Raw genomic sequence first — 27,992 nt, forward strand, 5'->3', positions numbered from 1 at the left:
TTCAATTTGATTACCATTTATTATTCAGTCAATACAGAGAATCACTTATGCTCAAATCACATATGGGGGAAACAGAAATGCACAGACCAAACGAAGAAGGACATTTCTCCTGAGTTATAACTTGGCATCAACATGAATTGCAATGAATGGATCTTCAGCACTGTTGCTAATCTGGAAATTAGCCATCCCATCACCAGAAACGTACACCTGTGTTCCAGTACATCTGTTGCCCTCTTTGTCTCCAGAAATAACATCACAGTAGGTACCAGCAGGCAGGCCAGTTTGCAAATTGGTGTTCAGATTCCTATGTGAAAGTAAGTGAACGCTATTTAACCATTGTTTTCAAAACAGATATTTTGCATTTTTAGACCTGATGCTACTCCCTTACTTTAAAGGGCAATGTAAAGTGGGAGCTTGCAGACCCTATCCTGGCTTTGCTCCTTACGCTTCCGTTTTGGCTCTGAAGACCTGACATGCACCTGCATGACTCTCACTCAGGCTGTAGTGATCGCGCGCATCAGGAGAAGTGGACATTACCCTCCCCATCGGTATTGCTACTGAGGAACGCTACGCTTCCCTCTGGGGACGCCGTCTTTCCCTCTGACTTACCAGTCATCATTGTTGAAAACGATGAAGCCTTTACTACCACGGCCAAAAGCTACTTGATTGCTGCCGTTGTCCCACCAGTTGGAGAAAGGCTGACCGTCCACCACATTACGGAAGACAACCATGTTCCTGAAAACGTAAGGAACGTCTGTCACTGTGGCTGCATGAACTCTAAAGCCACCAGCAACACGAATCAAAGGAACTGCCTTTACTTCTTTTTCCTCCACAGTCTCCTACCTTATTTGACGCCAGCGATGTTCACAAACCCAGTCGTTGCCACAGGTAGTGTCTGCATTGATCGTAACAGGCTTCGTGGTTCCATCTGAGTAGCTTGGGGGTCCAATCCAGTCATTGGCGTCCTGTGATTGAAAAGAGAAGTTTAAAACTTCTTACTAGAAATACAGAGAGCCCGTCTCTGGAGAAAAGCTAGATGGAGCAACCAATTTCTACCTGCTAGATTCAGCGTGGGACAGGGAAATCACTTAACGAATTTGCATGCACTGGAGGGCTTCCCTGTCACTGTTCTGATCCTTACTCACTACAAATGTATCTTCAGCATCACAAGCTTACCTGTCCATTTACAAAATTTCTTGACCAGCGATAACTTGACATCACACGGGTGAACCCATATGGATGAGCAAGCATGAAACCAACTGCCATTTTATAAAGCCTGTTCGTTAGACAAAAAAAAATGATCATGAGATGTGGAAAGAGAAACCACGCCAGAAAACAGACAAACAAGCAAAAGGAAGAAGCATCACCCAGACAAGAGCAACCTCTACCTGGCATCCCAGAAGGTTAGAATGGAAGCTCCACCGGCCCCGTGCCCACGCTGGTTGTCGTGATTATCCACAAAGACCAGGGCTCTGTCAGAAGGCACCAAGCCCCAGCCTTCTCCCCAGTTCCTAGACAAAAACACAAATACTTGAAGCTACCCAGTCAACTGGAGCACCCAGCATATTCCCAAAAAACTCACAGGATCTTCATCCTTACTTTAAGTAGGCCATCTTTTCTCCATTCCATTTGCGGATCACTGTCCCCAGTTTTGCACCGTATTTGAACTCTGTCACTCGGCCATTTCCAAAGTACTGACTGCCTGTGATCGGCTCTCCGCCCAAGTCAATTACCTGGTACAGGAATGAAAAACTGTACATCTCTTCTTGTCTCACAGAGACAAAACATGCAGCCTACAGTCCTCAACATTAGCTCTTGCTTTACGCTGAGAGAAAACATACTAAAGTATGTTTATTTCTGCTGTGTAGATCAAGGCAAAGACATAGAATCATAAAATGTCCTGAGTTGGAAGGGACCCACAAGGATCATCGAGTCCAGCTCCCGCCCATGCATATGACAACCCCACAGTTCACACCATGTGTCTGAGCGTGTTGTCCAGTCTCTTCTTGAACACTGTCAGGCTTGGGGCCGTGACACCTCCCTGGGCAGCCTGTTCCAGTGCTCCACCACCCTCTGGGTGAAGAACCTTTTCCTGATGTTCAACCTCAACCTCCCCTGGGACATCTTCCTGCCATTCCCTTGGGTTCTGTCATGGGTCACTAAAGAGAAGAGTTTAGCGCCTACTCTTCCTCCTACACTTGTGAGGAAGCTGACAACTGGGATGAGGTTCCTCCTTAGTCTCCTCTTCTCCAGGATGAACAAACCAAGTGACTTTAGCCCCTCCTCAAATGGCTTCCGCTCCAAACCCTTCACCAACTTTGTAGCCCTCTGCTCGACACTCTCTAGTAGCTTAATATCTTTTTTATACTGCGGCACCCAGAACTGCACACAGTACTCCAGGTGAGATAAGTCGATATGATACGTGATGGACACGGGTAAAAACAAGACTGAGCAAAGAAAAAGTAAAGCTGAATGACAATCTGTTGTGGAGGCATTTTTAAAAAGCAAACTACTTACATCTGCAATGCTGCTCCAAGGACATGGCTACCTCTTTCTGGGATAACATTTGGTGAAGATGTATCGCCGTCATTCCTCTGCAGGAGGATGGTAAAACAGATACCAAAGACAAACATAAAGGAAAAATCATGGAGATTACCTCCTGGTAAATGAAAGGTCTCGTTCCTTCAGAAAACCATCTAGTATTTAGATTGTTCAGCTTGTCCAGAAATGCTTTTATGTCCCCAGGCCACATATGCTTGGCAGCATCAATTCGGAAGCCTGCTACGCCAATATCGATGAGATGGTTCATGTACTCGGCAATTTTTGAGCGCACATAGTCCTTCTCCAGGGCCAGATCAAGTAGGCCAGACAAGCGACAGTCCCGAACCTAGGCGATAGGGAAGAAAAGAAAACAAAACAAACAGAGAGTTTTGAGGTGCCACTCTCTCAGCTTGTAAAACTTTGCAATGACATGTTTTCAGCTGTAAAATCAATTCTGTTTGGATATCTAACGGGCACAGAAGAGAGTTATGCCAAGGTCTGCACCAAGATACTGGTATATCTACTATACAGCTGTATACGTAAGTTAGGACAGTTGGAGAAGGATAGCAGCTCCTTGTGCAGATGTCATCAGAACCGAAGATGAGAAACGGCATGGTGTATCATTGCAAAGTGGTCTAAGGAAGAACATTAACCTTGAGAAAGAACTGCCACACATTCCATTGACAAAAAACAGTTGCTCTACTAGGCTACTGCCTTGCACTCCTCTGAATGTTGCAAGGGGACTCTTGTCAAGATCAGCTGAATTTACAAGCTACAAGAAAGAGGTCACCAGCTGCGCTGAGTACACTGGGCTCAGTTCAGGAGCAAACTCCTGCACATGCCCACTTGAAATATGTAGGGAGGGTTCTTGATTTCTTAGTGCTTAGAATATTTTTGCACCATGGGTATCTATCTTTTCTGTACCTACAGTCTCTACTTCATTCAGCTGTCAGGTTACTAAGTACAGGTTCTGTGAGCAACTACCATCAGCTTAAAAAAACAAAAAAAAAAGAGAGAAAAGAAAAGAAAAAAAGAAAAAAAGGCGAGGAGAGGAAGAAAAAAAAGGAAAGAAAGGAAAGGAAAGAAGGAAAGGAAAGGAAAGGAAAGGAAAGGAAAGGAAAGGAAAGGAAAGGAAAGGAAAGGAAAGAAAAGAAAAGAAAAGAAAAGAAAAGAAAAGAAAAGAAAAGAAAAGAAAAGAAAAGAAAAGAAAAGAAAAGAAAAGAAAAGAAAAGAAAAGAAAAGAAAAGAAAAGAAAAGAAAAGAAAAGAAAAGAAAAGAAAAGAAAAGAAAAGAAAAGAAAAGAAAAGAAAAGAAAAGAAAAGAAAAGAAAAGAAAAGAAAAGAAAAAGAAAAAAGAAAAAAGAAAAAAGGCAAACTTTTGCCAGAGAAAGTTACCTGATATATATCACCGTAATTCTGAATTTCTCCATTTCCAGTGTGACATTTGCCATCATTGAAATCCCAGCCTGAGTACGGCACAGCTGGAAAATCTTCACTCCCAGCATTAAAATAGCTCCCACAGGTGGAATGGGTGCCTGAGCCACCCGCAGCCCCACACATGTGGTTGACAACAGCATCCACATAAATACGAACCTGGAAAAGAAATAACTGCATTTCAGTATGTCTCATCAGGATGGCAAAGTGAGAGCCAGAGCTTTACCACATCCCTTTCCATTCAACCTTTTTCCCCTTCACTTTGCTCTCAGTTTATGCCTCCTTTAAGGACAGCAGCAGTAACTCCCTTCTGCTGGAAGAGTACTTCTTGCTGTATCGGATGCTGAAATTCAAGGCACTTACCCCAACGTTGTTGCATCTGCTCACCATGTCCCTGAATTCATCTTCGTTTCCTGATCGGGTACAGAGCTTGTAGCTGATGGGCTGGTATCTTTCCCACCAGGGTCTGAAAGGGCTAGTAATGACAATATTTTCATTTGGAGGAGAAACCTGCAGACAAAATCATGTACTCTGATCAGAAATCCACTGGTTTTATTTCAACATTTTAAGGGCAAAATCTGCTAGAGACACAATATCTATCTTTCATTGGCCCTGCAGGGTCTAGGGTTGCGTCTAGCAGCAGCCACTACTTTCCATCCCCCACTTTCCAGCAGCAAAGTTACTTGCAGCTGGCTGTCTCCGAATCAGGCATTTTGATTTACTAGTTGAATGCTACAATGCCACTTTTCTACCTACTTACAGGAAACAACTTACCTGAACTCCTCCAAATCCATAAGGAGCTAAATAGCGTTCACACTCAAGAGCAATGTCGGCCCAGCGCCATTCAAAGAGATGTACGATAGATGTTGTCCCGGCCTGAACGTTGGGGTTGTACTGACCCCAGCACACCCCCACAGCTGCGAGCAGCAGAAGGACTTGCATGGTGCCTTCAGTATAAAGCTGTGGTCTCTCCACTGCCAATTTATACGCCTGCAGGATGACAAAGTTCCTACTGCAGCCGTCAAAATTCACACAGATCAACGCTATCAGTTCTGATGTGGCTAGCTAGCTCACTATCATTCTTCTGTTGTGTTTTTTCCTGGATTGCCCAACAGCTGAAGATAAAATATCTTTTCACAATGATAATTACTTATCACAAACCAAGCCGTCTGTGAGCAGGGCACCCAAACTCAGAATTGCACTCCTTCCAACCACATAAGCAAAGATACTTCATCAAAACTATCCCAAAACGTAACACACAGACCCTCAAAGGGGGCTCTGGAAAGTAAAGGAAAGGAGGGTCATTAAGAGACAACGGGACATCTAAGTGCTCTACGAGAATGAAGGTGTGTGCCAGCATTCAGAGGCATCAAGCTCTCAGGATTAGTCTCAGCTCGGTCCGCAGTACCTGATCAGCCACTCTCAGGCAACAGCAGATGTATCACACAACACCTCCTGGGTCTTCACCAGGCAAATCACATTGGTAACCAGAAACTGACCCCTTATCATGCTTGCAGTTCTCCCAGCATCGTTGTCCAGTCCCTGCTGGGGGCTGCTACCAGTTTTCTTCACATGGTCGTGCAGAGCAACTGTTGCACTGCCTGATTGAAAGTGACCAGAGCTGCAAGTGTTTGCCTCTCCAACAGGGACTCTGCACCAGGTTTCACCTCACCTTAGACGACCGATAATTCATCTGAGTCGAGGAAGGAAACCCAAAATCAGAGGTAAAGTGACACTGCAGATGAGGTTGAGCTGCCTGACATAAAAGCACATTTGAAGGCCAGAGCTGTTGCCCAAGTCCCTTCTGGCTTTTCCTACAATCTCCTCCTTCAAAAAAAAACAACCACCTGACTTTGGCCTGTGACATGATTTCATGTCTTCGTTTGGAACTGACTCACAGGATCAATGTCTCGGGAACAACATTCCATGAATAAGCTTGAGTCCCACTCAAGAACACTCTGAGAGAACACAAAGGCCAGAAAACCCCTGACGTTTGATGAACACCTGTGAGAAAAACAAAAAGCCCACAAAATGGCACATCCACTCCAAGAGAAAAGAAACCTCAGTTCACTTTGTACCTGAACTGCCTCTAATGTGTTCTCTCTGAAACTACCCAGGCCACTGATTATGTCACATGCACCCTTCTCTTACCCAGAATTTCTCTTCAAGGACAAAACACAGAAACAGGTCCCATTTGCCCACCTGTTCATTTTCATATCACACACCTTATCCAAGGTCTCTTTTTCCACTACAACAATGAAATAGTAAATTACTCAAAATGACCTTGTCTGCTCACCAACAGCAAAGAACCAGTGAGTTCACTGCACCGTGTGACTACCAACTCAGTGAGAACGAGCCCCCCCATTCCTCGGTATTACCGAGAGCAACCAAACATGCCTGAGGCCAACCACTCTCTCCATTCTCCAAGGGGTTGCACTGATGTGATGGCACGTCACTGCATAACACTCATTTTCACTGGCACGTGCTTTCCACTGAAATACCCTGCTATCAGCCAAGGAGAGGAAGCACCCATCCTTGATGGCCAACCCACTGGCAAGGGGACTGGGAGCCCTCACATGACAAGCTATTCAGCAGCTCAAGCGGAAGAGGCTGCAGTGTTTTAGCATGCTGAGGAAACGCACGAGGGCAGGAGAGGGGGTGGTCGTGCAGCACTGATGGTTTATGAGCCTCTCTGAAGTAAAACCCCAAGCAGAAAGTCTTCAATGTACAGTTTCTGACATGGCACCTCTTTTGGTACGTTAAAAAAGTCAGGTGCCTAACAAATTGCTTCTGATTTTCAGGGGAGTTCTAGGGGAATAGAAGCTTTGGGCAGACGAGACATTGGGAGGGTTTGGCTTTGTTTTGAAATGCCTTGTTTTACGCCATTTCATCCCCCAGTATCCTTGGACACCTGGTTGTGAAGCACTGGAGCATGTGGGTTCTAGCTATGGAAATAAGACCCTTTCATTTGCAAGCTGTCACTCTGCAAACCTAAAAAAGGAGGCCCACCCCTATGCTTCCCTGTGTGGTTATAGTACAGACCTGTCAATCAAAGACACAACCCACACCATGCTGCAAAGGCAGCGTTGTCCTAATACACTGGTGCGGCATCAATGTGTACACAAGGCCTACCCGCACGTGACCAACACACCCCTCCAAAGCAAGAAGGCTCAGAGGAGACAGGCAAGAGTGACTGGCCCTTGCAGCTCAGGGAATAACGCAGGCTGTGACTGTCCACAGGTGTTGCAAGGAATGCTGACTTTATTTCATCAAAAAGGAGAGCTGGAGTGCGGCCTTTTAGATAAGCAGCTGTGGCAGCTGAGTGCCTCAGCTGGTCGTGTATCTGTTTGTCCCTGAGGTCATTCAAAGAGTGTGAATGGCCCCCAGTTTACCCAGACCAGCACAGGGAGGAGCATACATCAGGCTCATCACAACAGAGAGTATAAAAACTAAACAACTAATTAAAGATTTTCAAAGACAGCAATGGGCTCCTGTGCAGTGAATGGGGACACCCAGCTCCCTGATGGTGAAGTTAACTTATGTTCGTCTGGCTATTTCAGTACACTTCGTATTACTCTGCCAATTTAGAAAAAGAAAGTAGCATCAATTATCTTCAAGTAAGTAAATTTGATTTTAAACGTTACACCCTCAACATGTGGAATACCCAAAAGAAGATGGTCAGATAGTAGTGGATTCTGACAGTCAAAACGATCTCAATGCAATTGTCCATCTCGCTGCTATTTAGCTTGACCAAATGAATAACCACTATTGTTGTGCTCTGTCATAGCAATGGCTTGAATGGCATAAAAGTGCAGTTAAGTGTGCCTGTGTATTAAACACAGTATTCACCCATTCCCAGACAGGTTATTAAAAACAACATCAAAGCCCAAGGAAGATGACAGTCTTAAAGATGCTCACTTAGAAATAAGAGACTTGAATTACCATCTTTAAAAAAAAAGAAACACGTCTACACTTATTGCTGCTCACTAGACAGGTGAGTATTACAACATGCTGCAAATTTGAGCCTGTTCTCTTCTTGGGAAAGAAACAGTTCTCAAATTTCAGGAGTATCTGCCACATAAGTCCACTACAAATCCCAGGAAGGATGGCAAAGAGAGGTTTCAGAGAAGCAGAGAAAGAGCCATCACAAGAAGAGATTAAGATGTCATAGCCATGGGACCTAAAATACCATGCCAGTTTCCACAGCAGAGATGTATTCGTTGCATTAATTGTAAATGTTCATACTGCGACTGTCACACATTACATGAGATGTCATGCTTTAAACCATTTTTCCTGAAAATTGACATGAGGGATGTTCCAGCACAACATGGATGTGAATCTATTCCTTTGTCATCCCAGTTTGCACAAACCAGTCGAGACAGCCTGAGCCAATGCCCACCCCACCTGTGCACACTCTCTCCTACCACAGAAGGGAAACAGCCCTTGGAAGTACACCTTGACCTCAAAAATAATAAATCCAGATGTACATCTCCCATTTGTCCCACCAGACGAGGTCACAACAAGTACTTCTGGCTGAGCAGACATTCTGATTTAAAGCAAGGGCCGCACTCTGATGTTACGTTGGCATTTGCTCAGAACTGACAACAAAACCTGGAAAGACACCATGTCTGTTCTCCATCTGCATAATTCTCTGAGCTATTAAAGAATACATGAGCCTAACACACCTCAGAGACAAGAATATGCTGTGCTTCAGCCACTGTCACGACATTTAAGCGATCTTTGGATATACAGTTGGCTTCTCAGACACCTTTCGAACAGCCACAGTCAATGCTTGTTTGCACAAGCCATTGGGGCTAACAGTAGAGATCTGTGGTTTTGATTTGTACAGTGTGCTGGCTTTGGCTGGGATAGAGTTACCTTTCTTCACAATAGCTGGTATGGGGCTGTGTTTTGGATGTGTGCTGGAAATAGGACTGATAACACACGGATGATTTAGTTCTGCGGAGCAGTGGTTACACAGAGCCCAGGTCTTTTCTGCTTCTCCTACTGCCCCACCAGTGAGCAGGCTGCAGGTGCACAAGGAGTGGGAGGGGACGCAGCTGGGATGGCTGACACCAACTGACCAAAGGGATGGTCCCTGCTGCTCAGGGACTGGCTAGGCATCAGTCGGTTGCTTGTGAGCAGTTGTTTTCATTTGCATCACTTGTCATTCTTGTGTTTTATTTATGTCCCTTATTTTCCTTGTCATTACAATTTAGTAGTAGTAGTAACATTAGTACCACTAGTATTCTATTTTCTTTCAATTATTAAACTGTTCTTATCTGTGTGGTGCTTAGCTGCCAGCTGGGGTTAAACCACAACATACCGGCACAAACTGACCAGGAACCAGGCAACACGCCGGCTTGACTGTGGAATAACTAATGGGCACAGCCCAGCTTCCTCTGTTGACTCACAGCTTGGGTCTGCTTTGTCACAAGGAACAGGTGAACCCTCTGCATGCGTAGGCACCGCTCGTAGGCGACTGCCCACAATGCGGCTGCTCGTGGATACAGATGCATGTGTATGTATTGACCTTGGAAATACTGCATTTTAACTCACCCAGGTGTTGGCTTGGCCTTTTTGTTTATTTTATTTTCTACCTTCTTTCTGTGATCTGGGAAACACATTGCTGCGTAGCCTCAAACCCCACCACTGCATTGCCTTATCATGTAATAAAGTTACAATCCAATTCTTGAGGAGAAAAAGCATTACTCTTCAATTTGATTACCATTTATTATTCAGTCAATACAGAGAATCACTTATGCTCAAATCACATATGGGGGAAACAGAAATGCACAGACCAAACGAAGAAGGACATTTCTCCTGAGTTATAACTTGGCATCAACATGAATTGCAATGAATGGATCTTCAGCACTGTTGCTAATCTGGAAATTAGCCATCCCATCACCAGAAACGTACACCTGTGTTCCAGTACATCTGTTGCCCTCTTTGTCTCCAGAAATAACATCACAGTAGGTACCAGCAGGCAGGCCAGTTTGCAAATTGGTGTTCAGATTCCTATGTGAAAGTAAGTGAACGCTATTTAACCATTGTTTTCAAAACAGATATTTTGCATTTTTAGACCTGATGCTACTCCCTTACTTTAAAGGGCAATGTAAAGTGGGAGCTTGCAGACCCTATCCTGGCTTTGCTCCTTACGCTTCCGTTTTGGCTCTGAAGACCTGACATGCACCTGCATGACTCTCACTCAGGCTGTAGTGATCGCGCGCATCAGGAGAAGTGGACATTACCCTCCCCATCGGTATTGCTACTGAGGAACGCTACGCTTCCCTCTGGGGACGCCGTCTTTCCCTCTGACTTACCAGTCATCATTGTTGAAAACGATGAAGCCTTTACTACCACGGCCAAAAGCTACTTGATTGCTGCCATTGTCCCACCAGTTGGAGAAAGGCTGACCGTCCACCACATTACGGAAGACAACCATGTTCCTGAAAACGTAAGGAACGTCTGTCACTGTGGCTGCACGAGCTCTAAAGCCACCAGCAACACGAATCAAAGGAACTGCCTTTACTTCTTTTTCCTCCACAGTCTCCTACCTTATTTGACGCCAGCGATGTTCACAAACCCAGTCGTTGCCACAGGTAGTGTCTGCATTGATCGTAACAGGCTTCGTGGTTCCATCTGAGTAGCTTGGGGGTCCAATCCAGTCATTGGCGTCCTGTGATTGAAAAAAGAAGTTTAAAACTTCTTACTAGAAATACAGAGAGCCCGTCTCTGGAGAAAAGCTAGATGGAGCAACCAATTTCCACCTGCTAGATTCAGCGTGGGACAGGGAAATCACTTAACGAATTTGCATGCACTGGAGGGCTTCCCTGTCACTGTTCTGATCCTTACTCACCACAAATATATCTTCAGCATCACAAGCTTACCTGTCCATTTACAAAATTTCTTGACCAGCGATAACTTGACATCACACGGGTGAACCCATATGGATGAGCAAGCATGAAACCAACTGCCATTTTATAAAGCCTGTTCGTTAGACAAAAAAAAATGATCATGAGATGTGGAAAGAGAAACCACGCCAGAAAACAGACAAACAAGCAAAAGGAAGAAGCATCACCCAGACAAGAGCAACCTCTACCTGGCATCCCAGAAGGTTAGAATGGAAGCTCCACCGGCCCCGTGCCCACGCTGGTTGTCGTGATTATCCACAAAGACCAGGGCTCTGTCAGAAGGCACCAAGCCCCAGCCTTCTCCCCAGTTCCTAGACAAAAACACTGGAGCACCCAGCATATTCCCAAAAAACTCACAGGATCTTCATCCTTACTTTAAGTAGGCCATCTTTTCTCCATTCCACTTGCGGATCACTGTCCCCAGTTTTGCACCGTATTTGAACTCTGTCACTCGGCCATTTCCAAAGTACTGACTGCCTGTGATCGGCTCTCCGCCCAAGTCAATTACCTGGTACAGGAATGAAAAACTGTACATCTCTTCTTGTCTCACAGAGACAAAACATGCAGCCTACAGTCCTCAACATTAGCTCTTGCTTTACGCTGAGAGAAAACATACTAAAGTACGTTTATTTCTGCTGTGTAGATCAAGGCAAAGACATAGAATCATAAAATGTCCTGAGTTGGAAGGGACCCACAAGGATCATCGAGTCCAGCTCCCGCCCATGCATATGACAACCCCACAGTTCACACCATGTGTCTGAGCGTGTTGTCCAGTCTCTTCTTGAACACTGTCAGGCTTGGGGCCGTGACACCTCCCTGGGCAGCCTGTTCCAGTGCTCCACCACCCTCTGGGTGAAGAACCTTTTCCTGATGTTCAACCTCAACCTCCCCTGGGACATCTTCCTGCCATTCCCTTGGGTTCTGTCATGGGTCACTAAAGAGAAGAGTTTAGCGCCTACTCTTCCTCCTACACTTGTGAGGAAGCTGACAACTGGGATGAGGTTCCTCCTTAGTCTCCTCTTCTCCAGGATGAACAAACCAAGTGACTTTAGCCCCTCCTCAAATGGCTTCCGCTCCAAACCCTTCACCAAACATAAAGGAAAAATCATGGAGATTACCTCCTGGTAAATGAAAGGTCTCGTTCCTTCAGAAAACCATCTAGTATTTAGATTGTTCAGCTTGTCCAGAAATGCTTTTATGTCCCCAGGCCACATATGCTTGGCAGCATCAATTCGGAAGCCTGCTACGCCAATATCGATGAGATGGTTCATGTACTCGGCAATTTTTGAGCGCACATAGTCCTTCTCCAGGGCCAGATCAAGTAGGCCAGACAAGCGACAGTCCCGAACCTAGGCGATAGGGAAGAAAAGAAAACAAAACAAACAGAGAGTTTTGAGGTGCCACTCTCTCAGCTTGTAAAACTTTGCAATGACATGTTTTCAGCTGTAAAATCAATTCTGTTTGGATATCTAACGGGCACAGAAGAGAGTTATGCCAAGGTCTGCACCAAGATACTGGTATATCTACTATACAGCTGTATACGTAAGTTAGGACAGTTGGAGAAGGATAGCAGCTCCTTGTGCAGATGTCATCAGAACCGAAGATGAGAAACGGCATGGTGTATCATTGCAAAGTGGTCTAAGGAAGAACATTAACCTTGAGAAAGAACTGCCACACATTCCATTGACAAAAAACAGTTGCTCTACTAGGCTACTGCCTTGCACTCCTCTGAATGTTGCAAGGGGACTCTTGTCAAGATCAGCTGAATTTACAAGCTACAAGAAAGAGGTCACCAGCTGCGCTGAGTACACTGGGCTCAGTTCAGGAGCAAACTCCTGCACATGCCCACTTGAAATATGTAGGGAGGGTTCTTGATTTCTTAGTGCTTAGAATATTTTTGCACCATGGGTATCTATCTTTTCTGTACCTACAGTCTCTACTTCATTCAGCTGTCAGGTTACTAAGTACAGGTTCTGTGAGCAACTACCATCAGCTTAAAAAAACAAAAAAAAAAGAGAGAAAAGAAAAGAAAAAAAGAAAAAAAGGCGAGGAGAGGAAGAAAAAAAAGGAAAGAAAGGAAAGGAAAGAAGGAAAGGAAAGGAAAGGAAAGGAAAGGAAAGGAAAGGAAAGGAAAGGAAAGGAAAGGAAAGGAAAGGAAAGGAAAGGAAAGGAAAGGAAAGAAAAGAAAAGAAAAGAAAAGAAAAGAAAAGAAAAGAAAAGAAAAGAAAAGAAAAGAAAAGAAAAGAAAAGAAAAGAAAAGAAAAGAAAAGAAAAGAAAAGAAAAGAAAAGAAAAGAAAAGAAAAGAAAAAGAAAAAAGAAAAAAGGCAAACTTTTGCCAGAGAAAGTTACCTGATATATATCACCGTAATTCTGAATTTCTCCATTTCCAGTGTGACATTTGCCATCATTGAAATCCCAGCCTGAGTACGGCACAGCTGGAAAATCTTCACTCCCAGCATTAAAATAGCTCCCACAGGTGGAATGGGTGCCTGAGCCACCCGCAGCCCCACACATGTGGTTGACAACAGCATCCACATAAATACGAACCTGGAAAAGAAATAACTGCATTTCAGTATGTCTCATCAGGATGGCAAAGTGAGAGCCAGAGCTTTACCACATCCCTTTCCATTCAACCTTTTTCCCCTTCACTTTGCTCTCAGTTTATGCCTCCTTTAAGGACAGCAGCAGTAACTCCCTTCTGCTGGAAGAGTACTTCTTGCTGTATCGGATGCTGAAATTCAAGGCACTTACCCCAACGTTGTTGCATCTGCTCACCATGTCCCTGAATTCATCTTCGTTTCCTGATCGGGTACAGAGCTTGTAGCTGATGGGCTGGTATCTTTCCCACCAGGGTCTGAAAGGGCTAGTAATGACAATATTTTCATTTGGAGGAGAAACCTGCAGACAAAATCATGTACTCTGATCAGAAATCCACTGGTTTTATTTCAACATTTTAAGGGCAAAATCTGCTAGAGACACAATATCTATCTTTCATTGGCCCTGCAGGGTCTAGGGTTGCGTCTAGCAGCAGCCACTACTTTCCATCCCCCACTTTCCAGCAGCAAAGTTACTTGCAGCTGGCTGTCTCCGAATCAGGCGTTTTGATTTACTAGTTGAATGCTACAATGCCACTTTTCTACCTACTTACAGGAAACAACTTACCTGAACTCCTCCAAATCCATAAGGAGCTAAATAGCGTTCACACTCAAGAGCAATGTCGGCCCAGCGCCATTCAAAGAGATGTACGATAGATGTTGTCCCGGCCTGAACGTTGGGGTTGTACTGACCCCAGCACACCCCCACAGCTGCGAGCAGCAGAAGGACTTGCATGGTGCCTTCAGTATAAAGCTGTGGTCTCTCCACTGCCAATTTATACGCCTGCAGGATGACAAAGTTCCTACTGCAGCCGTCAAAATTCACACAGATCAACGCTATCATCAGTTCTGATGTGGCTAGCTAGCTCACTATCATTCTTCTGTTGTGTTTTTTCCTGGATTGCCCAACAGCTGAAGATAAAATATCTTTTCACAATGATAATTACTTATCACAAACCAAGCCGTCTGTGAGCAGGGCACCCAAACTCAGAATTGCACTCCTTCCAACCACATAAGCAAAGATACTTCATCAAAACTATCCCAAAACGTAACACACAGACCCTCAAAGGGGGCTCTGGAAAGTAAAGGAAAGGAGGGTCATTAAGAGACAACGGGACATCTAAGTGCTCTACGAGAATGAAGGTGTGTGCCAGCATTCAGAGGCATCAAGCTCTCAGGATTAGTCTCAGCTCGGTCCGCAGTACCTGATCAGCCACTCTCAGGCAACAGCAGATGTATCACACAACACCTCCTGGGTCTTCACCAGGCAAATCACATTGGTAACCAGAAACTGACCCCTTATCATGCTTGCAGTTCTCCCAGCATCGTTGTCCAGTCCCTGCTGGGGGCTGCTACCAGTTTTCTTCACATGGTCGTGCAGAGCAACTGTTGCACTGCCTGATTGAAAGTGACCAGAGCTGCAAGTGTTTGCCTCTCCAACAGGGACTCTGCACCAGGTTTCACCTCACCTTAGACGACCGATAATTCATCTGAGTCGAGGAAGGAAACCCAAAATCAGAGGTAAAGTGACACTGCAGATGAGGTTGAGCTGCCTGACATAAAAGCACATTTGAAGGCCAGAGCTGTTGCCCAAGTCCATTCTGGCTTTTCCTACAATCTCCTCCTTCAAAAAAAAAACAACCTCCTGACTTTGGCCTGTGACATAATTTCATGTCTTCGTTTGGAACTGATCACAGGATCAATGTCTCGGGAACAACATTCCATGAATAAGCTTGAGTCCCACTCAAGAACACTCTGAGAGAACACAAAGGCCAGAAAACCCCTGACGTTTGATGAACACCTGTGAGAAAAACAAAAAGCCCACAAAATGGCACATCCACTCCAAGAGAAAAGAAACCTCAGTTCACTTTGTACCTGAACTGCCTCTAGTGTGTTCTCTCTGAAACTACCCAGGCCATGGATTATGTCACATGCACCCTTCTCTTACCCAGAGTTTCTCTTCAAGGACAAAACACAGAAACAGGTCCCATTTGCCCACCTGTTCATTTTCATATCACACACCTTATCCAAGGTCTCTTTTTCCACTACAACAATGAAATAGTAAATCACTCAAAATGACCTTGCCTGCTCGCCAACAGCAAAGAACCAGTGAGTTCACTGCACCGTGTGACTACCAACTCAGTGAGAACGAGCCCCCCCCATTCCTCGGTATTACCGAGAGCAACCAAACATGCCTGAGGCCAACCACTCTCTCCATTCTCCAAGGGGTTGCACTGATGTGATGGCACGTCACTGCATAACACTCAGTTTCACTGGCACGTGCTTTCCACTGAAATACCCTGCTATCAGCCAAGGAGAGGAAGCACCCATCCTTGATGGCCAACCCACTGGCAAGGGGACTGGGAGCCCTCACATGACAAGCTATTCAGCAGCTCAAGCGGAAGAGGCTGCAGTGTTTTAGCATGCTGAGGAAACGCACGAGGGCAGGAGAGGGGGTGGTCGTGCAGCACTGATGGTTTATGAGCCTCTCTGAAGTAAAACCCCAAGCAGAAAGTCTTCAATGTACAGTTTCTGACATGGCACCTCTTTTGGTACGTTAAAAAAGTCAGGTGCCTAACAAATTGCTTCTGATTTTCAGGGGAGTTCTAGGGGAATAGAAGCTTTGGGCAGATGAGACATTGGGAGGGTTTGGCTTTGTTTTGAAATGCCTTGTTTTACGCCATTTCATCCCCCAGTATCCTTGGACACCTGGTTGTGAAGCACTGGAGCATGTGGGTTCTAGCTATGGAAATAAGACCCTTTCATTTGCAAGCTGTCACTCTGCAAACCTAAAAAAGGAGGCCCACCCCTATGCTTCCCTGTGTGGTTATAGTACAGACCTGTCAATCAAAGACACAACCCACACCATGCTGCAAAGGCAGCGTTGTCCTAATACACTGGTGCGGCATCAATGTGTACACAAGGCCTACCCGCACGTGACCAACACACCCCTCCAAAGCAAGAAGGCTCAGAGGAGACAGGCAAGAGTGACTGGCCCTTGCAGCTCAGGGAATAACACAGGCTGTGACTGTCCACAGGTGTTGCAAGGAATGCTGACTTTATTTCATCAAAAAGGAGAGCTGGAGTGCGGCCTTTTAGATAAGCAGCTGTGGCAGCTGAGTGCCTCAGCTGGTCGTGTATCTGTTTGTCCCTGAGGTCATTCAAAGAGTGTGAATGCCCCCAGTTTACCCAGACCAGCACAGTTAGGAGCACACACGTTCACTACACAAGATGTCATGCTTTTATACCAGCTTTCCTAAAAATTGATTCAAGGAATGTTCCAGCACAACATGGACGTGAATCCATCCCTCTGCCACCCCAGCTTGCATAGACAAGTGGAGCTGGTCTGTGTCAGAGGGGCAGGAGGGGTCCCTCTGTCCTAATCCTGGGGCGAAGCCACATGGTTACAATGGCTATTAACATCCAGCCACATGGGCCTCCCAATCTCTGACACCGCTCCAGTGAGCAGATCCATTGACTGTGTTTTGGCAGCAGGCTCCTGCTCTCAGCAAGGCAGTGCTGGCCACAGCCAGCGAGGGAGACAGGCAGCAGATCCAGCCCATAGGCCAGGGGCACTACCTGGCCCTTCCTCCCTCAGCATCATGGCCTTGCCAGACACTTTGACCCCTTGGGCACATCAAGAGCCAATATCCACCCCAACACCCATGCACTCTCTGCCACAGAAGGGAAACAGCCTTTAGAAGTACACCTTGGGTCTGGTTTGTCACAAGAATGAGATAAATCGTCTGTGCGTGTAGGCAGCTCTGGTAGGTGCTGTACACAATGTGGCTGCTCTGGGATACAGATGTGTATGTAAGGATTGTCTTTGGAAATACTACGTTGTAACTCGCCCAGGTGTTAGTTTGAGTTCTTTTTATCTATTTTATTTTCTTCCATGTTTCTTTGATCTGGGAAATGCAGTGCTGCATTGCCTTAAAACCTATCACTGCTTTGCCAGTAGTTATGAAGTGAGTAATTTACAATCCAGTTCATGAGGGGAAAAAGCATTACTCTTGAATTTGATTGCCATTTATTATTCACTAAATACAGAGAATCACTCATGCTCCAATACCAGGGAATCACATATAGGGGAAATAGTAGATGTACAGACCAACAGAAGAAACAGATTTTCAACTGAGTTAAAACTTGGTATCATCTTGAATTCCACCATGGTTCAGCACAAAGGTGTCTTCTCTTGATCTTTGGACATTCTGTTAATTCCCAGTCCAGCTTCCAAATAGAGAGAACGACATTTCCACTTATGCACAGAGCAGCAAAATTTAAAATTAAGTAATTTCCATTTTCGCCTTTCATAGTTTTTTAGTACTTTAACCAAATAAAGCACAATTACAAAGGCAAACAGGTGTATACTGCCTGTTCCAGATTTGCACTAGCAGCACTAGCTCCTGTCTCTGTATAGCAGCTACTCAGTATTTAATTAATGTAAGCTAATACACTTTGCCCTGTCACAGTTCATTCATTGCTGAAGAGCCAGACAATCAGACCACCATGTATGCTATTAGCAAAAAAAGAGAAGAAACAACGTGTGCACAACGGATGTAGTTACAATTTAGCATCAACATGAATTGCAATGAATGGGTCTTCATTCTCATTACTGATGAGGAAATTAGCCATGCCATCAGCAGCAACATGAACTTCAAATGCTGTACAGTAGTCACCTTTCTTTTGGCCAGAAATGACATCGCAGTAAGTGCCAGCAGGCAGACCAGTCTGCAGAGTTACATTCAAAGACCTTTGGAAAATATTGAAATGCAACAAGGATTATTGGACTCTCAAATGCTTTGCAACTCATATCCGAGACCTTCTAGATGTTAGGTAATTCTGGAATTACTATTCTGCAGCACTTCTCTGGAAAACTCCAAAATCTATTCTCCCACAAAATGACAATAGTCTAGTGCTACTGAGTGAGAAGCCTAGAGAAACATCAAAGATTCATGCTGTGCTCAGGCCTTGTAAGGCTGCTCAACACACACTAGGAAAAATAATTTTTCATGTGAGCTCTTTTACATTATGACACTTAAAGGAATTTGGTTCTAGTCACACAGAATTACACCTCTTTACAGTTAAGAAAAATAATTACATAAATAAATAGTACTATTTAAGCATTTACCAGCAATGACATGAAGCTTAGGTGTTCTCACTCTCCAGGAACTTCAGGACTTCAACTCCAGAACTTCAAATTGTGCTCTAGTGAAATTTTCCTTTTTTCCCCCACCAAACCCCAGATAGCTTTTTTAGATTATCACATAACCAGTTTTCAGAAAAGTCTACTAGTAACCTGTTTTTTTTTAAGGAGCTTAAAGGTACTTGAGAAATGCCAGATTCCATGCAAATACTGTATTCCTGACATTACAGTGCTCTAGAAGAACATACCAAAATAGTCTAAAAAACTGTCAGCCCTAATAAAACTCCTCTCACATCTTTGAAGGGTGTCCAAAAGAAACTGTTGTGGTAGACAGCACAGTAGGCTGGAAGACAGTTAACTGTGAGCCACTACATACTTCAAGTTGCTAATGACCCCAAGTTACTCTTAATTATTACAGATCTGACAAACTCACATTCTCTTAAATCATCTCACTCTTGCACACAGGATTGCCAGACAGTTTTTAAAGGGGAGACTTTTCGACCATAGCCCCAATTTGCCAAGTTCCCTCATTCCTTTAAGTTCAGCTGTTGCTGGCTGACCATGCTCTTCAGTGACACAGCCAACTGGGAAAGAGCAAGAGCACAGCACAAGGCCTAACCCTGGACTGCGAATTTAAACTACCAAAAACCAAGACAGAGAAAGCATCTGTTACAAAGATCTCTTGGAGTTCACAAAACTTTAAAAGCCTTCTGTTCTAACTACAAGTATTATACTACAAGTATTAGTCTCCTTCTCTGGAGACATTCAAAACCCGCCTGGACATGTTCCTGTGCGACCTCACCTAGGTGTTCCTGCTCCAGCAGGGGGATTGGACTAGATGATCTTTTGAGGTCCCTTCCAATCCCAAACATACTGTGATACTGTGATAATTTGTTCCTCTATTACTCACCAGTCATCATTGTTGAAAACGATGAAGCCTTTACTACCACGGCCAAAAGCTACTTGATTGCTGCCGTTGTCCCACCAGTTGGAGAAAGGCTGACCGTCCACCACATTACGGAAGACAACCATGTTCCTGAAAATGCAAGGAACGTCTGTCACTGTGGCTGCACGAGCTCTAAAGCCACCAGCAACACGGATCAAAGGAACTGCCTTTACTTCTTTTTCCTCCACAGTCTCCTACCTTATTTCATGCCAGCGATGTTCACAAACCCAGTCGTTGCCACAGGTAGTGTCTGCATTGATCGTAACAGGCTTCGTGGTTCCATCTGAGTAGCTTGGGGGTCCAATCCAGTCATTGACGTCCTGTGATTGAAAAGAGAAGTTTAAAACTTCTTACTAGAAATACAGAGAGCCCGTCTCTGGAGAAAAGTGAGATGGAAGAACCAATTTCCACCTGCTAGATTCAGCGTGGGACAGGGAAATCACTTAACGAATTTGCATGCACTGGAGGGCTTCCCTGTCATTGTTCTGATCCTTACTCACCACAAATGTATCTTCAGTATCACAAGCTTACCCGTCCATTTGCAAAAGATCTTGGCCAGCGATAACTTGACATCACACGGGTGAACCCATATGGATGAGCAAGCATGAAACCAACTGCCATTTTATAAAGCCTGTTCGTTAGACAAAAAAAAAATAATCATGAGATGTGGAAAGAGAAACCATGCCAGAAAACAGACAGACAAGCAAAAGGAAGAAGCATCACCCAGACAAGAGCAACCGTTACCTGGCATCCCAGAAGGTTAGAATGGAAGCTCCGCCGGCCCCGTGCCCACGCTGGTTGTCGTGATTATCCACAAAGACCAGGGCTCTGTCAGAAGGCACAAAGCCCCAGCCTTCTCCCCAGTTCCTAGACAAAAACACAAATACTTGAAGCTACCCAGTCAACTGGAGCACCCAGCATATTCCCAAAATGTCACAGGATCTTCATCCTTACTTTAAGTAGGCCATCTTTTCTCCATTCCACTTGCGGATCACTGTCCCCAGTTTTGCACCGTATTTGAACTCTGTCACTCGGCCATTTCCAAAGTACTCACTGCCCGTGATCGGCTCTCCGCCCAAGTCAATTACCTGGTGCAGGAAAGATAAAGTATTCCTTTCTACTTAAAAAAATCAAACAAGTTAAAGACATTGCTCTAGACATTTTTTTTAAGTAACAGGCACTACTTGAGCTAAGTATATTATTTGGGTTATTTGCAAAATTGTATTTAAAACTATTTTTTCATTTTCTTTCACCCTAGCTGTGAATTTTTTTCCATCTCCATCCTAAATCTCCTCACCTTATTTGATCATTACCACACAATTAAAGCTTGGGCTGTACCAACTCTATATTTAGTCTAGTCACCAATGCCTCTGCTTCCAGCACATGGGCAACCTCATTTCACTACGTAGCTCAGGAATGTTTCAATATTTGCCCTGGAACTTGCAGGCAAGATACTGATTTAATAAAATGTGCCTGGAAGCTTTAGCTGCTCATGACTGAAGCCAATAATTACCTGTTTCTTAGCTCTTGTTAGGATTTGTTATTCAAACATAAACCACAAATTTGGAATGTCAAGTAACAGTGGTTATGCCATTGGAAAACAAAGTTTCAGACTTTAATCACCATCTGTATTTTCAAAATTATCCAGAATTTAAAATTCAGGGAGTGAAATCTCTTTTTAAACCAATACAATTTTTACACTAACTTCATCTCAAGCAAAACTTCCAGGTTACCTACTTCCAGAAGGTCCAAAACAACAGGGACATTTTGCATATCAACTACCATTTGTGGACAGTTCAGATATTTTTAAATAGGGTTATTAAATCTCAGTGTTGATTTCTATACATCTTGAGCCGGAAAACTGCTTGGGCCCAGCTCAAGCAAAGCACGGCTTCCAGTGTGGGATTGAGTCAATACACTCTGCCTGCAAGAAATGTGTTTGTGAAGTACGTTAAAAAAGAAAAAAAAAAAAAAAAGAAAGGAAAAAAGAAATCACCTCCTGGTAAATGACAGGTTTAGTTCCTGCAGAAAACCATTTAGTATTTAGGTCTTTCAGCTTTTCCAAAATCGCCTTCACATCTCCAGGCCACATATGCTTGGCAGCATCAATTCGGAAGCCTGCTACACCAATATCAATGAGGTAGTTCAGGTACTCAGCAACTTTTGAGCGCACATAATCCTTCTCCAGGGCCAGATCAAGAAGACTAACCAAGCGGCAGTTTCGAACCTATATAAAAATTCTGGAATTAAACATTTTTCATCTAATAAACTGAATGTACTGTTCTACATACATTTTGAATTTTATTACCTACTTTACAATGCCAAAATAAAACCTTCACTAGCCATTGTTCACATGCATATCTTTGCCTTGGACAGTTGTCCACACAGAAGGAACACTAAGAAATCTGCATTAACCCGGCTTACACAGCTGTAGGTGCTGAAGGATTATAACAGAGTCAAACCCTTAAATCTAAAATCAGCATTTTAATTCAAGTATATTGCAAAAATATTGTACATTGTTTTTACTCCAGTAAGCTAGGGAATAGATTCCTTATTATTTTAAGTGCACTCATTTCTTCTCTGATGTAGGAGAGATTTCTAGAAATTACATTTCTAAATCTTTTAAAAACCTCAGTTATTATAGCCTTACAAAACGTTAAACTCTTGTTTTCTGTTCCCTTTTTGCTTTTGTTTCTTGTAAATACAAAAGAATGGGCATTGACTTTCATTAAATGAATACTTTAAATACACACTGTATATACTGAATCGTTTGGTTGGTTGGTTTAGTAACACTTACAATGGATTTTCATGGCCATTTCTCCAAAACCCCTCTCCCTTCAACTTAGATTCAGGAAGTATCAAATGCATTTGAAAGGCATAATACATTATTCAAGAAAGACAGGTATTTCTCTTTATTAAATAATTTTTCATTCTGTGGTACTTTCAAATTCCTGACCTCATAATCTGATACAGAAGAACAGATAGACTACTAGGAAGAGAAATCTCTAAACAGAAGGTTGATTTTCAAGATTTTTAGCCTTGCTTTTTTTCTTTATGAAATCCTAGTCTCTCTCTTCTGAAACTGAGAGCAAAGAAAACTTCCAAATTACAATAAAAGGCAAAAAATAACTCTTATTTAAAAACCAAACAAACAAAACCCCAAACAAAACAAAACAAACAAAAATCCCACCACCACCACCAAAAAAACCCCAAACCACAAGATAATCCCTAAACAGATTTTATGAGCTTTAAAACTGTGTTTATAAAGTACCCAAGCACATTTGTCTAAATCTGAAATGGAGCCACTGGCTCAAGCAGAGCTATACCGTTAGGAAGTGGTGTTCCTGATAGCAACACTAACTTCTATTATCAATTTGTATAGTTTTTCATTAAGGTTTTTGTTTTGCTTTGTTTTTTTAAAAAATATCTAATAGTAAAGGGCAGCAAAGAAACCACAGCCCAGGAATGGATGTTCATGAAGAATATATTTATATTTCAAGGTTTACCTGAGATACATCCTGATAATTCTCAATGTTTCCACTTCTAGATTTACATTTAGCATCATTAAAGTCCAAGGCAGAATATGGCACAGCTGGAAAATCTTCAGTCTTTGTATTGAAATAGCTTTTACAAGTAGCATGGTTGCCAGCACCAGCATTAGCTCCACACATATGGTTGATTACTGCATCCACATAGACATGTACCTAGAGAACAGCATTAACATTTCAATTTGAGAAAGCTACTTTCCATGCCACCACTAATTAACATTCTCTCTCTCTTACGTCTTGCCTTATTCCCTTATTTCTGTTCACTTGCTTCCCCCAACATTTTATTTTAGATATTTCTCTTTTATTAACATATAGCAATGGTGATATAACATGTATTCTATCTTAACAGGCAGAAAAAATCTTCATCTTCACGCCAGTGCTACCACATCTTCCCTTCTAAATTAGTGGTTGTCTATATCCTTGCATTGCTCACACCAGAAGGTTTTCGGAGCACTTACTCCAACATCGTTGCACCTGGTCACCATATCTCTAAATTCAGTTTCATTTCCAGATCGTGTGCACAGCTTGTAGCTGACAGGCTGGTATCTTTCCCACCATGGCTGCCAGGGGTCAGTAATGATAACATTTTCATTTGGAGGCGAAATCTGTGAATAAGATGGAGTCTCTTGGTAACAAGATACTGGTAATGGTCTATTTGTTCATCCAGTGTTGTAAGAGAAAGAATATAAAAATAGAAAATCTGGTCCATTTAATGGAAGATGCTCATAATGCCTAACCCATGTAGATCCTCTGTATCCTCTGCCTACACTGTAGTGGGCTGGAAATAAAAGACTTGGGCCTTGAACTTCAGCAGGTAGAAACATACTATGAAAATTATGTTCATGGACATAGCATCCTAATTATCTTTGTGAATGCAGCCTCAAAGATCAAAAGTAGAGTCTGAAATCTGAAGGACTAGGTCCATAGAGGTAGCCCAGAATCAGGAAGGAACTGACAGCAGAACAACTGACATAACGTCCTGCCTCTAAAATCAATCTGACTTGCCACCGTTTCCAGATAAGCTATACTTCTTCCTTTTATAGACTCTTAAGGATATTTTTCAGGCAACAAGCTTTTGCTGCTACCTCTAAGTCTCTGGACATAACGACCTGATCCCACCACTTCTCACAAAGATGCCCAGGCTGCAGCCTATGTAGCAGCCAGGCCTTTGTGACCAGCTCAGCAAGTCTGCATCTGAAAAACCTTCCTTTCCATGACCCTGTCACAGCATGGATTAAGAAAATATCCAGGCACATACTATAGTCTGAGAAATCGTTCAGGCCTGTGTGCCTGGAAAGAAGGCTGCAAAGAAAAGATGTATTATTTGAAAATTATGGGCAAGTTCTCAGGTCAACTCCTGAGCTACAAGAGACAGGCAGACTTCTCTCACCAATTTTTCCTGAGCAATCTGACAAACAAACTGAAATAGTTTAATAGTTAACTGCTCTCCAGCCGTACCACCCCACCATCTGACACTACTGGTTCCACAGGAACATGTGTCTGTTGTTCAAACAGAGCGGACTCACATCCACACATCTGCACCAGAACCTGGGTTCCGTTCATTTCTGCCTGCTCACCCCAGGTTCCTGCAAAGAAGGGTCTCCTAATGGCTTACTCTGACACTAGGCTTTATAGAGAGAAACCTGCCAGTCTGGGTGAATGCAATTAGCAGACTTTAATATTTATTTATTTAAAACCTTCAGCACTTTGGTATTCTCTTTGGGAATCCCTTTTTTTTTCCATTCATAGTTTCATTTTATGTTTATCTAGCTCTTAAGAGCTTCCCTTGATATAAATAAAATCAAGCAGATAAACATAGGTTATTCCTCACAGCAGTAAAATAAAGATTTAGTCAGTGATACACAATTCTAATTCATCTAAATGCAATAGCACAGAGCATGAAACATGCACTTCGGAGCAATGAAATAAATTCAGGCTTACACGATGATGGCTGAAGAATATATTTGTCATAATTTACTACTTCCATTACCAATTTCTATTTTTCTTTCTCAGTACCTGTCCTTTAGTAAATTGAACATTTTCTCTGGAAAACAAATTATCATCTATGTAGCAATTTTACTACCTACTGATAGGAACAGAAATACCTGAACTCCTCCAAATCCATTAGGAGCTAAATAGCGTTCACACTCAAGAGCAATATCAGCCCAGCGCCATTCAAAGAGATGTACAATAGACGTCCTTCCTGAGAGAGCGTTAGGGTTGTACTGTGCCCAGCAAAACCCTACAATTAGCAGAAGAAAACAGATACCCATCCTGTGCTCTGTGATCAGTTGCATTCTTCTTACTGCCTATTTGTGTACCTGCAAGGGGGTAAAGTACACATTACAAAATACACATTAAAAAGTAAATGCCCATCTCTGGCATCATATTTATTTAACTTTACTTGATTGCCATTTTGTTTGAGAATTGGATTCTACTTAAGCCATACCAACCTCCCATACTAACGGTAACTGTGTTTCTCTGAAGTTAAAATTCAGACGTTGTCTAATACAGGCTCTCTCTAGTGCGCAAATTTGTATTAATATAAAGCCCAAATAACCCCAAAAGGCAAAGGAGTAATTATATAGATTGAAATGGACATTTTATCTTCCAATCTGTGTTAGTATGACTTGTGCATATTTAGACAAGGACTTGGAGAAGAAGCATGTTTCTCATCATGAGTTGCCAAGAAACCCCAGATACTTTGGAGGTGTAACATACGTGAGTCTGTCATTTGTGATATGCATGACATCTATTATTCAAACAACAGCCCTAATCTTGGAAGATCTCTCAGGTACAGAAGTGACCATACTGACCCAAAACCAGAAACGCTAAATGGTTAATCTCTGTACACCTGTGCAATTTGTGTGGAGGTATTCTTCTCCCCAAGGACACAGCCCAATGGCATGCAGAGGTTAGACGTGCCGTGAAGCTCCATAGCCAAGAACTCTCGGCAGTGCCCAGGTACGGAGTTCTACAAAGGCACTGAAGGAGCTTTCCGAAGGAAGAAGAACAGCTGCCTTACCTTCTGACAAGCCAGGCTAGGAACTATACTTCGCAATTCATATCGTATTTGTATTTACTTATATACCAACACAGATGACAGGCCTATTGAAATTGCCTCTCCTTTTTCTCATCTAAAGAGAGATATAACAAACCAGAAGTTAACAATGATTAAAGTTTACACTACACCACTTAGGATGTCACTCTGCATTCCTTATGTTTAGAAGTTGATTTAGAGAGCCTGAGATACAAAGAAGTCCTAGAAGGACATCTTTTGCAAACAAAAGGCTGAATGATTGCTTCCCCTAAATAACAAAATACAGAATCCTCTTTCTTTCCTCTAAGTCTCTACATGTTTCAAAAAAAAAAAAAAAAAATCTATCGTAACACAAAAACAACACAGGACAAGGAGGGAATAAGAAGATTCCCAAGTGCTGTCACAGGGGACAGCAAACACCTCAGTGAAGGTTTAAACATGAATACATGTGTCTTCAGGTTTGTTACATGAAATAAACCTGCAACCTTTCCTGATTCAATACACATTTAGGAGTGCACTTCTGAACACTCCAACCTGCTATCACACCCATACAAAAAACAAACAAACAAAAGTTTATATAATATCTTAATGATTTCTACAAAACTACCCTCCTTCTCTCATTTTTATTTTAGGAAATGTACGATCCCTATCTCTCAGTCAGTCAAGCTGCACTCTTTGGAGCTAATTCAAGCACAAAAATATCCCAGCTTATAAAATATGGAACTTGCCTTCCACAGCCTGTTAATATCATCTGTCACCGCACTTCACACGCTGCCAGAGTTATTTAGAACGAATCATTTGATAATTTTAGATTGTTTTTCTGCTTGTGAACAAAACTATTTTCATGAACTTATTTACTTGTAGCTCTTTTGCAGAATATACAGATAAATTTCAGCTGTAAGCAGCTGTTCTGGGGGCTTCCATTTTCATGGAAGAATGCTTATTTGCCCTGATAGGAAGAACACAAATTACCAGAAAACAAGCTAAAAAAGTTCAGTCTTCCCTCTTGAGGGAAGTCATTTATCAGATTGGCAATTTTTACTTACAGCAGTAAGTACACAAAGCAGTAAGAATAATACATTTTGAGATAACCAGCTCCAAGGCCTAGGGCTTGAAGAGGCAACTCAACATAGTTTTTAATGTATTTGAAACAGGTTTATTGCTGCTTTGGCTTCAGTAGAAGCCATGGTAAGAGAACAGAGATGTTGAAATGCTCAATGCACTCTGAAGGCTCTAGCTTCAAAACGCTTTTGAAACTTGGAAAAAAGGAATAGGCCTATATTCCTATATGGAAGAAAAGAAAGCACAACTGATTGTAAGTCAAAGACCATGGGAGAGAACTGTTTCTGGAGAACACTATTGCTGTCTTGGGCAACCTGAGAGCTCAGGTCAGCTCATCTTCTGCTGAGTTAGTCTGTGGTATGACACTCAGCTGCTATCTACAGAATACTGGCAACAATATTTAAATTCGCGAGAAGTTTGAGGCAGGCCTGTTGAATCTACAGGTGGTAAAAGGCTGATATAGGAAAGTAGTTGTAGTCACCGCCCACACAACTCCGCTCAGCAGCTGCATGTTTCATGCAGACGAAGCAACTCTACTTCGGTGCCTCCTTTAGAGACACAACACTACCCCTCGCACAACCCTCGCCGGGACCCGCTCTACCGCCCCACGTCCTGCCGCGCCTCTTGAGCACAGACAGGCCACGAACACCCCGAGAGCGAGCAGGGAACGCAACACGCACGTTTCGGGGCCCCCGCGTCAGCTGCAGCGGCTCCAGCAGCGGCCGCCGCCCGCCCAGCGCCGCGGCGGTGCCGGCAGCCCCGCCCCT

At 43.3% G+C, this 27,992-nt stretch overlaps 2 protein-coding genes across 5 annotated transcripts; both read right to left on the reverse strand.

Moving 5' to 3' along the window:
- Nucleotides 1-10,401, reverse strand: LOC309439840 (pancreatic alpha-amylase). Its single transcript, XM_082052954.1, has 11 exons — nucleotides 10,298-10,401; nucleotides 4,749-4,964; nucleotides 4,338-4,484; nucleotides 3,936-4,133; nucleotides 2,657-2,887; nucleotides 1,600-1,733; nucleotides 1,389-1,511; nucleotides 1,177-1,276; nucleotides 844-965; nucleotides 610-735; nucleotides 1-304 (listed from the first exon to the last, which is right to left on the reverse strand). The coding sequence occupies exons 2-11, from the start codon at nucleotides 4,914-4,916 to the stop codon at nucleotides 115-117; spliced, it is 1,539 nt and encodes a 512-aa protein (XP_081909080.1). The 5' UTR covers nucleotides 4,917-4,964; nucleotides 10,298-10,401; the 3' UTR covers nucleotides 1-114.
- LOC309439839 (pancreatic alpha-amylase) lies at nucleotides 9,689-27,991 on the reverse strand. 4 transcript variants are annotated; one of them, XM_082052953.1, is made up of 11 exons: nucleotides 27,906-27,991; nucleotides 25,229-25,444; nucleotides 23,582-23,728; nucleotides 23,082-23,279; nucleotides 21,572-21,802; nucleotides 20,530-20,663; nucleotides 20,320-20,442; nucleotides 20,107-20,206; nucleotides 19,774-19,895; nucleotides 19,540-19,665; nucleotides 17,497-17,713 (listed from the first exon to the last, which is right to left on the reverse strand). In XM_082052953.1, the coding sequence occupies exons 2-11, from the start codon at nucleotides 25,418-25,420 to the stop codon at nucleotides 17,698-17,700; spliced, it is 1,389 nt and encodes a 462-aa protein (XP_081909079.1). In that variant the 5' UTR covers nucleotides 25,421-25,444; nucleotides 27,906-27,991; the 3' UTR covers nucleotides 17,497-17,697. The 4 variants fall into 4 exon arrangements, with proteins under 4 accessions (XP_081909078.1, XP_081909079.1, XP_081909076.1 ...); XM_082052950.1 differs by having other exon boundaries at nucleotides 17,497-18,236; XM_082052951.1 differs by lacking the exon at nucleotides 27,906-27,991 and adding an exon at nucleotides 26,149-26,167 and having other exon boundaries at nucleotides 17,497-18,236.
- Between the last annotated feature and the right edge of the window lies 1 nt (nucleotide 27,992).

Source organism: Streptopelia decaocto (assembly GCF_964273445.1).
Source record: "Streptopelia decaocto genome assembly, chromosome: 5".
NCBI lineage: Eukaryota > Metazoa > Chordata > Aves > Columbiformes > Columbidae > Streptopelia > Streptopelia decaocto.

Coding starts and splice junctions, on each gene's coding strand:
- LOC309439840 (XM_082052954.1), bottom strand. CDS start 4,916: ATGCAAGTCCTTCTGCTGCTCGCAGCTGTGGGGGTGTGCTGGGGTCAG. Junction 4,134..4,337: donor GCAGATGCAACAACGTTGGG/GTAAGTGCCTTG, acceptor TTTCTTTTCCAG/GTTCGTATTTATGTGGATGC. Junction 736..843: donor CATCGCTGGCGTCAAATAAG/GTAGGAGACTGT, acceptor TTACGTTTTCAG/GAACATGGTTGTCTTCCGTA.
- LOC309439839 (XM_082052950.1), bottom strand. CDS start 25,420: ATGCAACTGATCACAGAGCACAGGATGGGTATCTGTTTTCTTCTGCTA. Junction 20,664..21,571: donor AACCTGTCATTTACCAGGAG/GTGATTTCTTTT, acceptor TTCCTGCACCAG/GTAATTGACTTGGGCGGAGA. Junction 19,666..19,773: donor CATCGCTGGCATGAAATAAG/GTAGGAGACTGT, acceptor TTGCATTTTCAG/GAACATGGTTGTCTTCCGTA.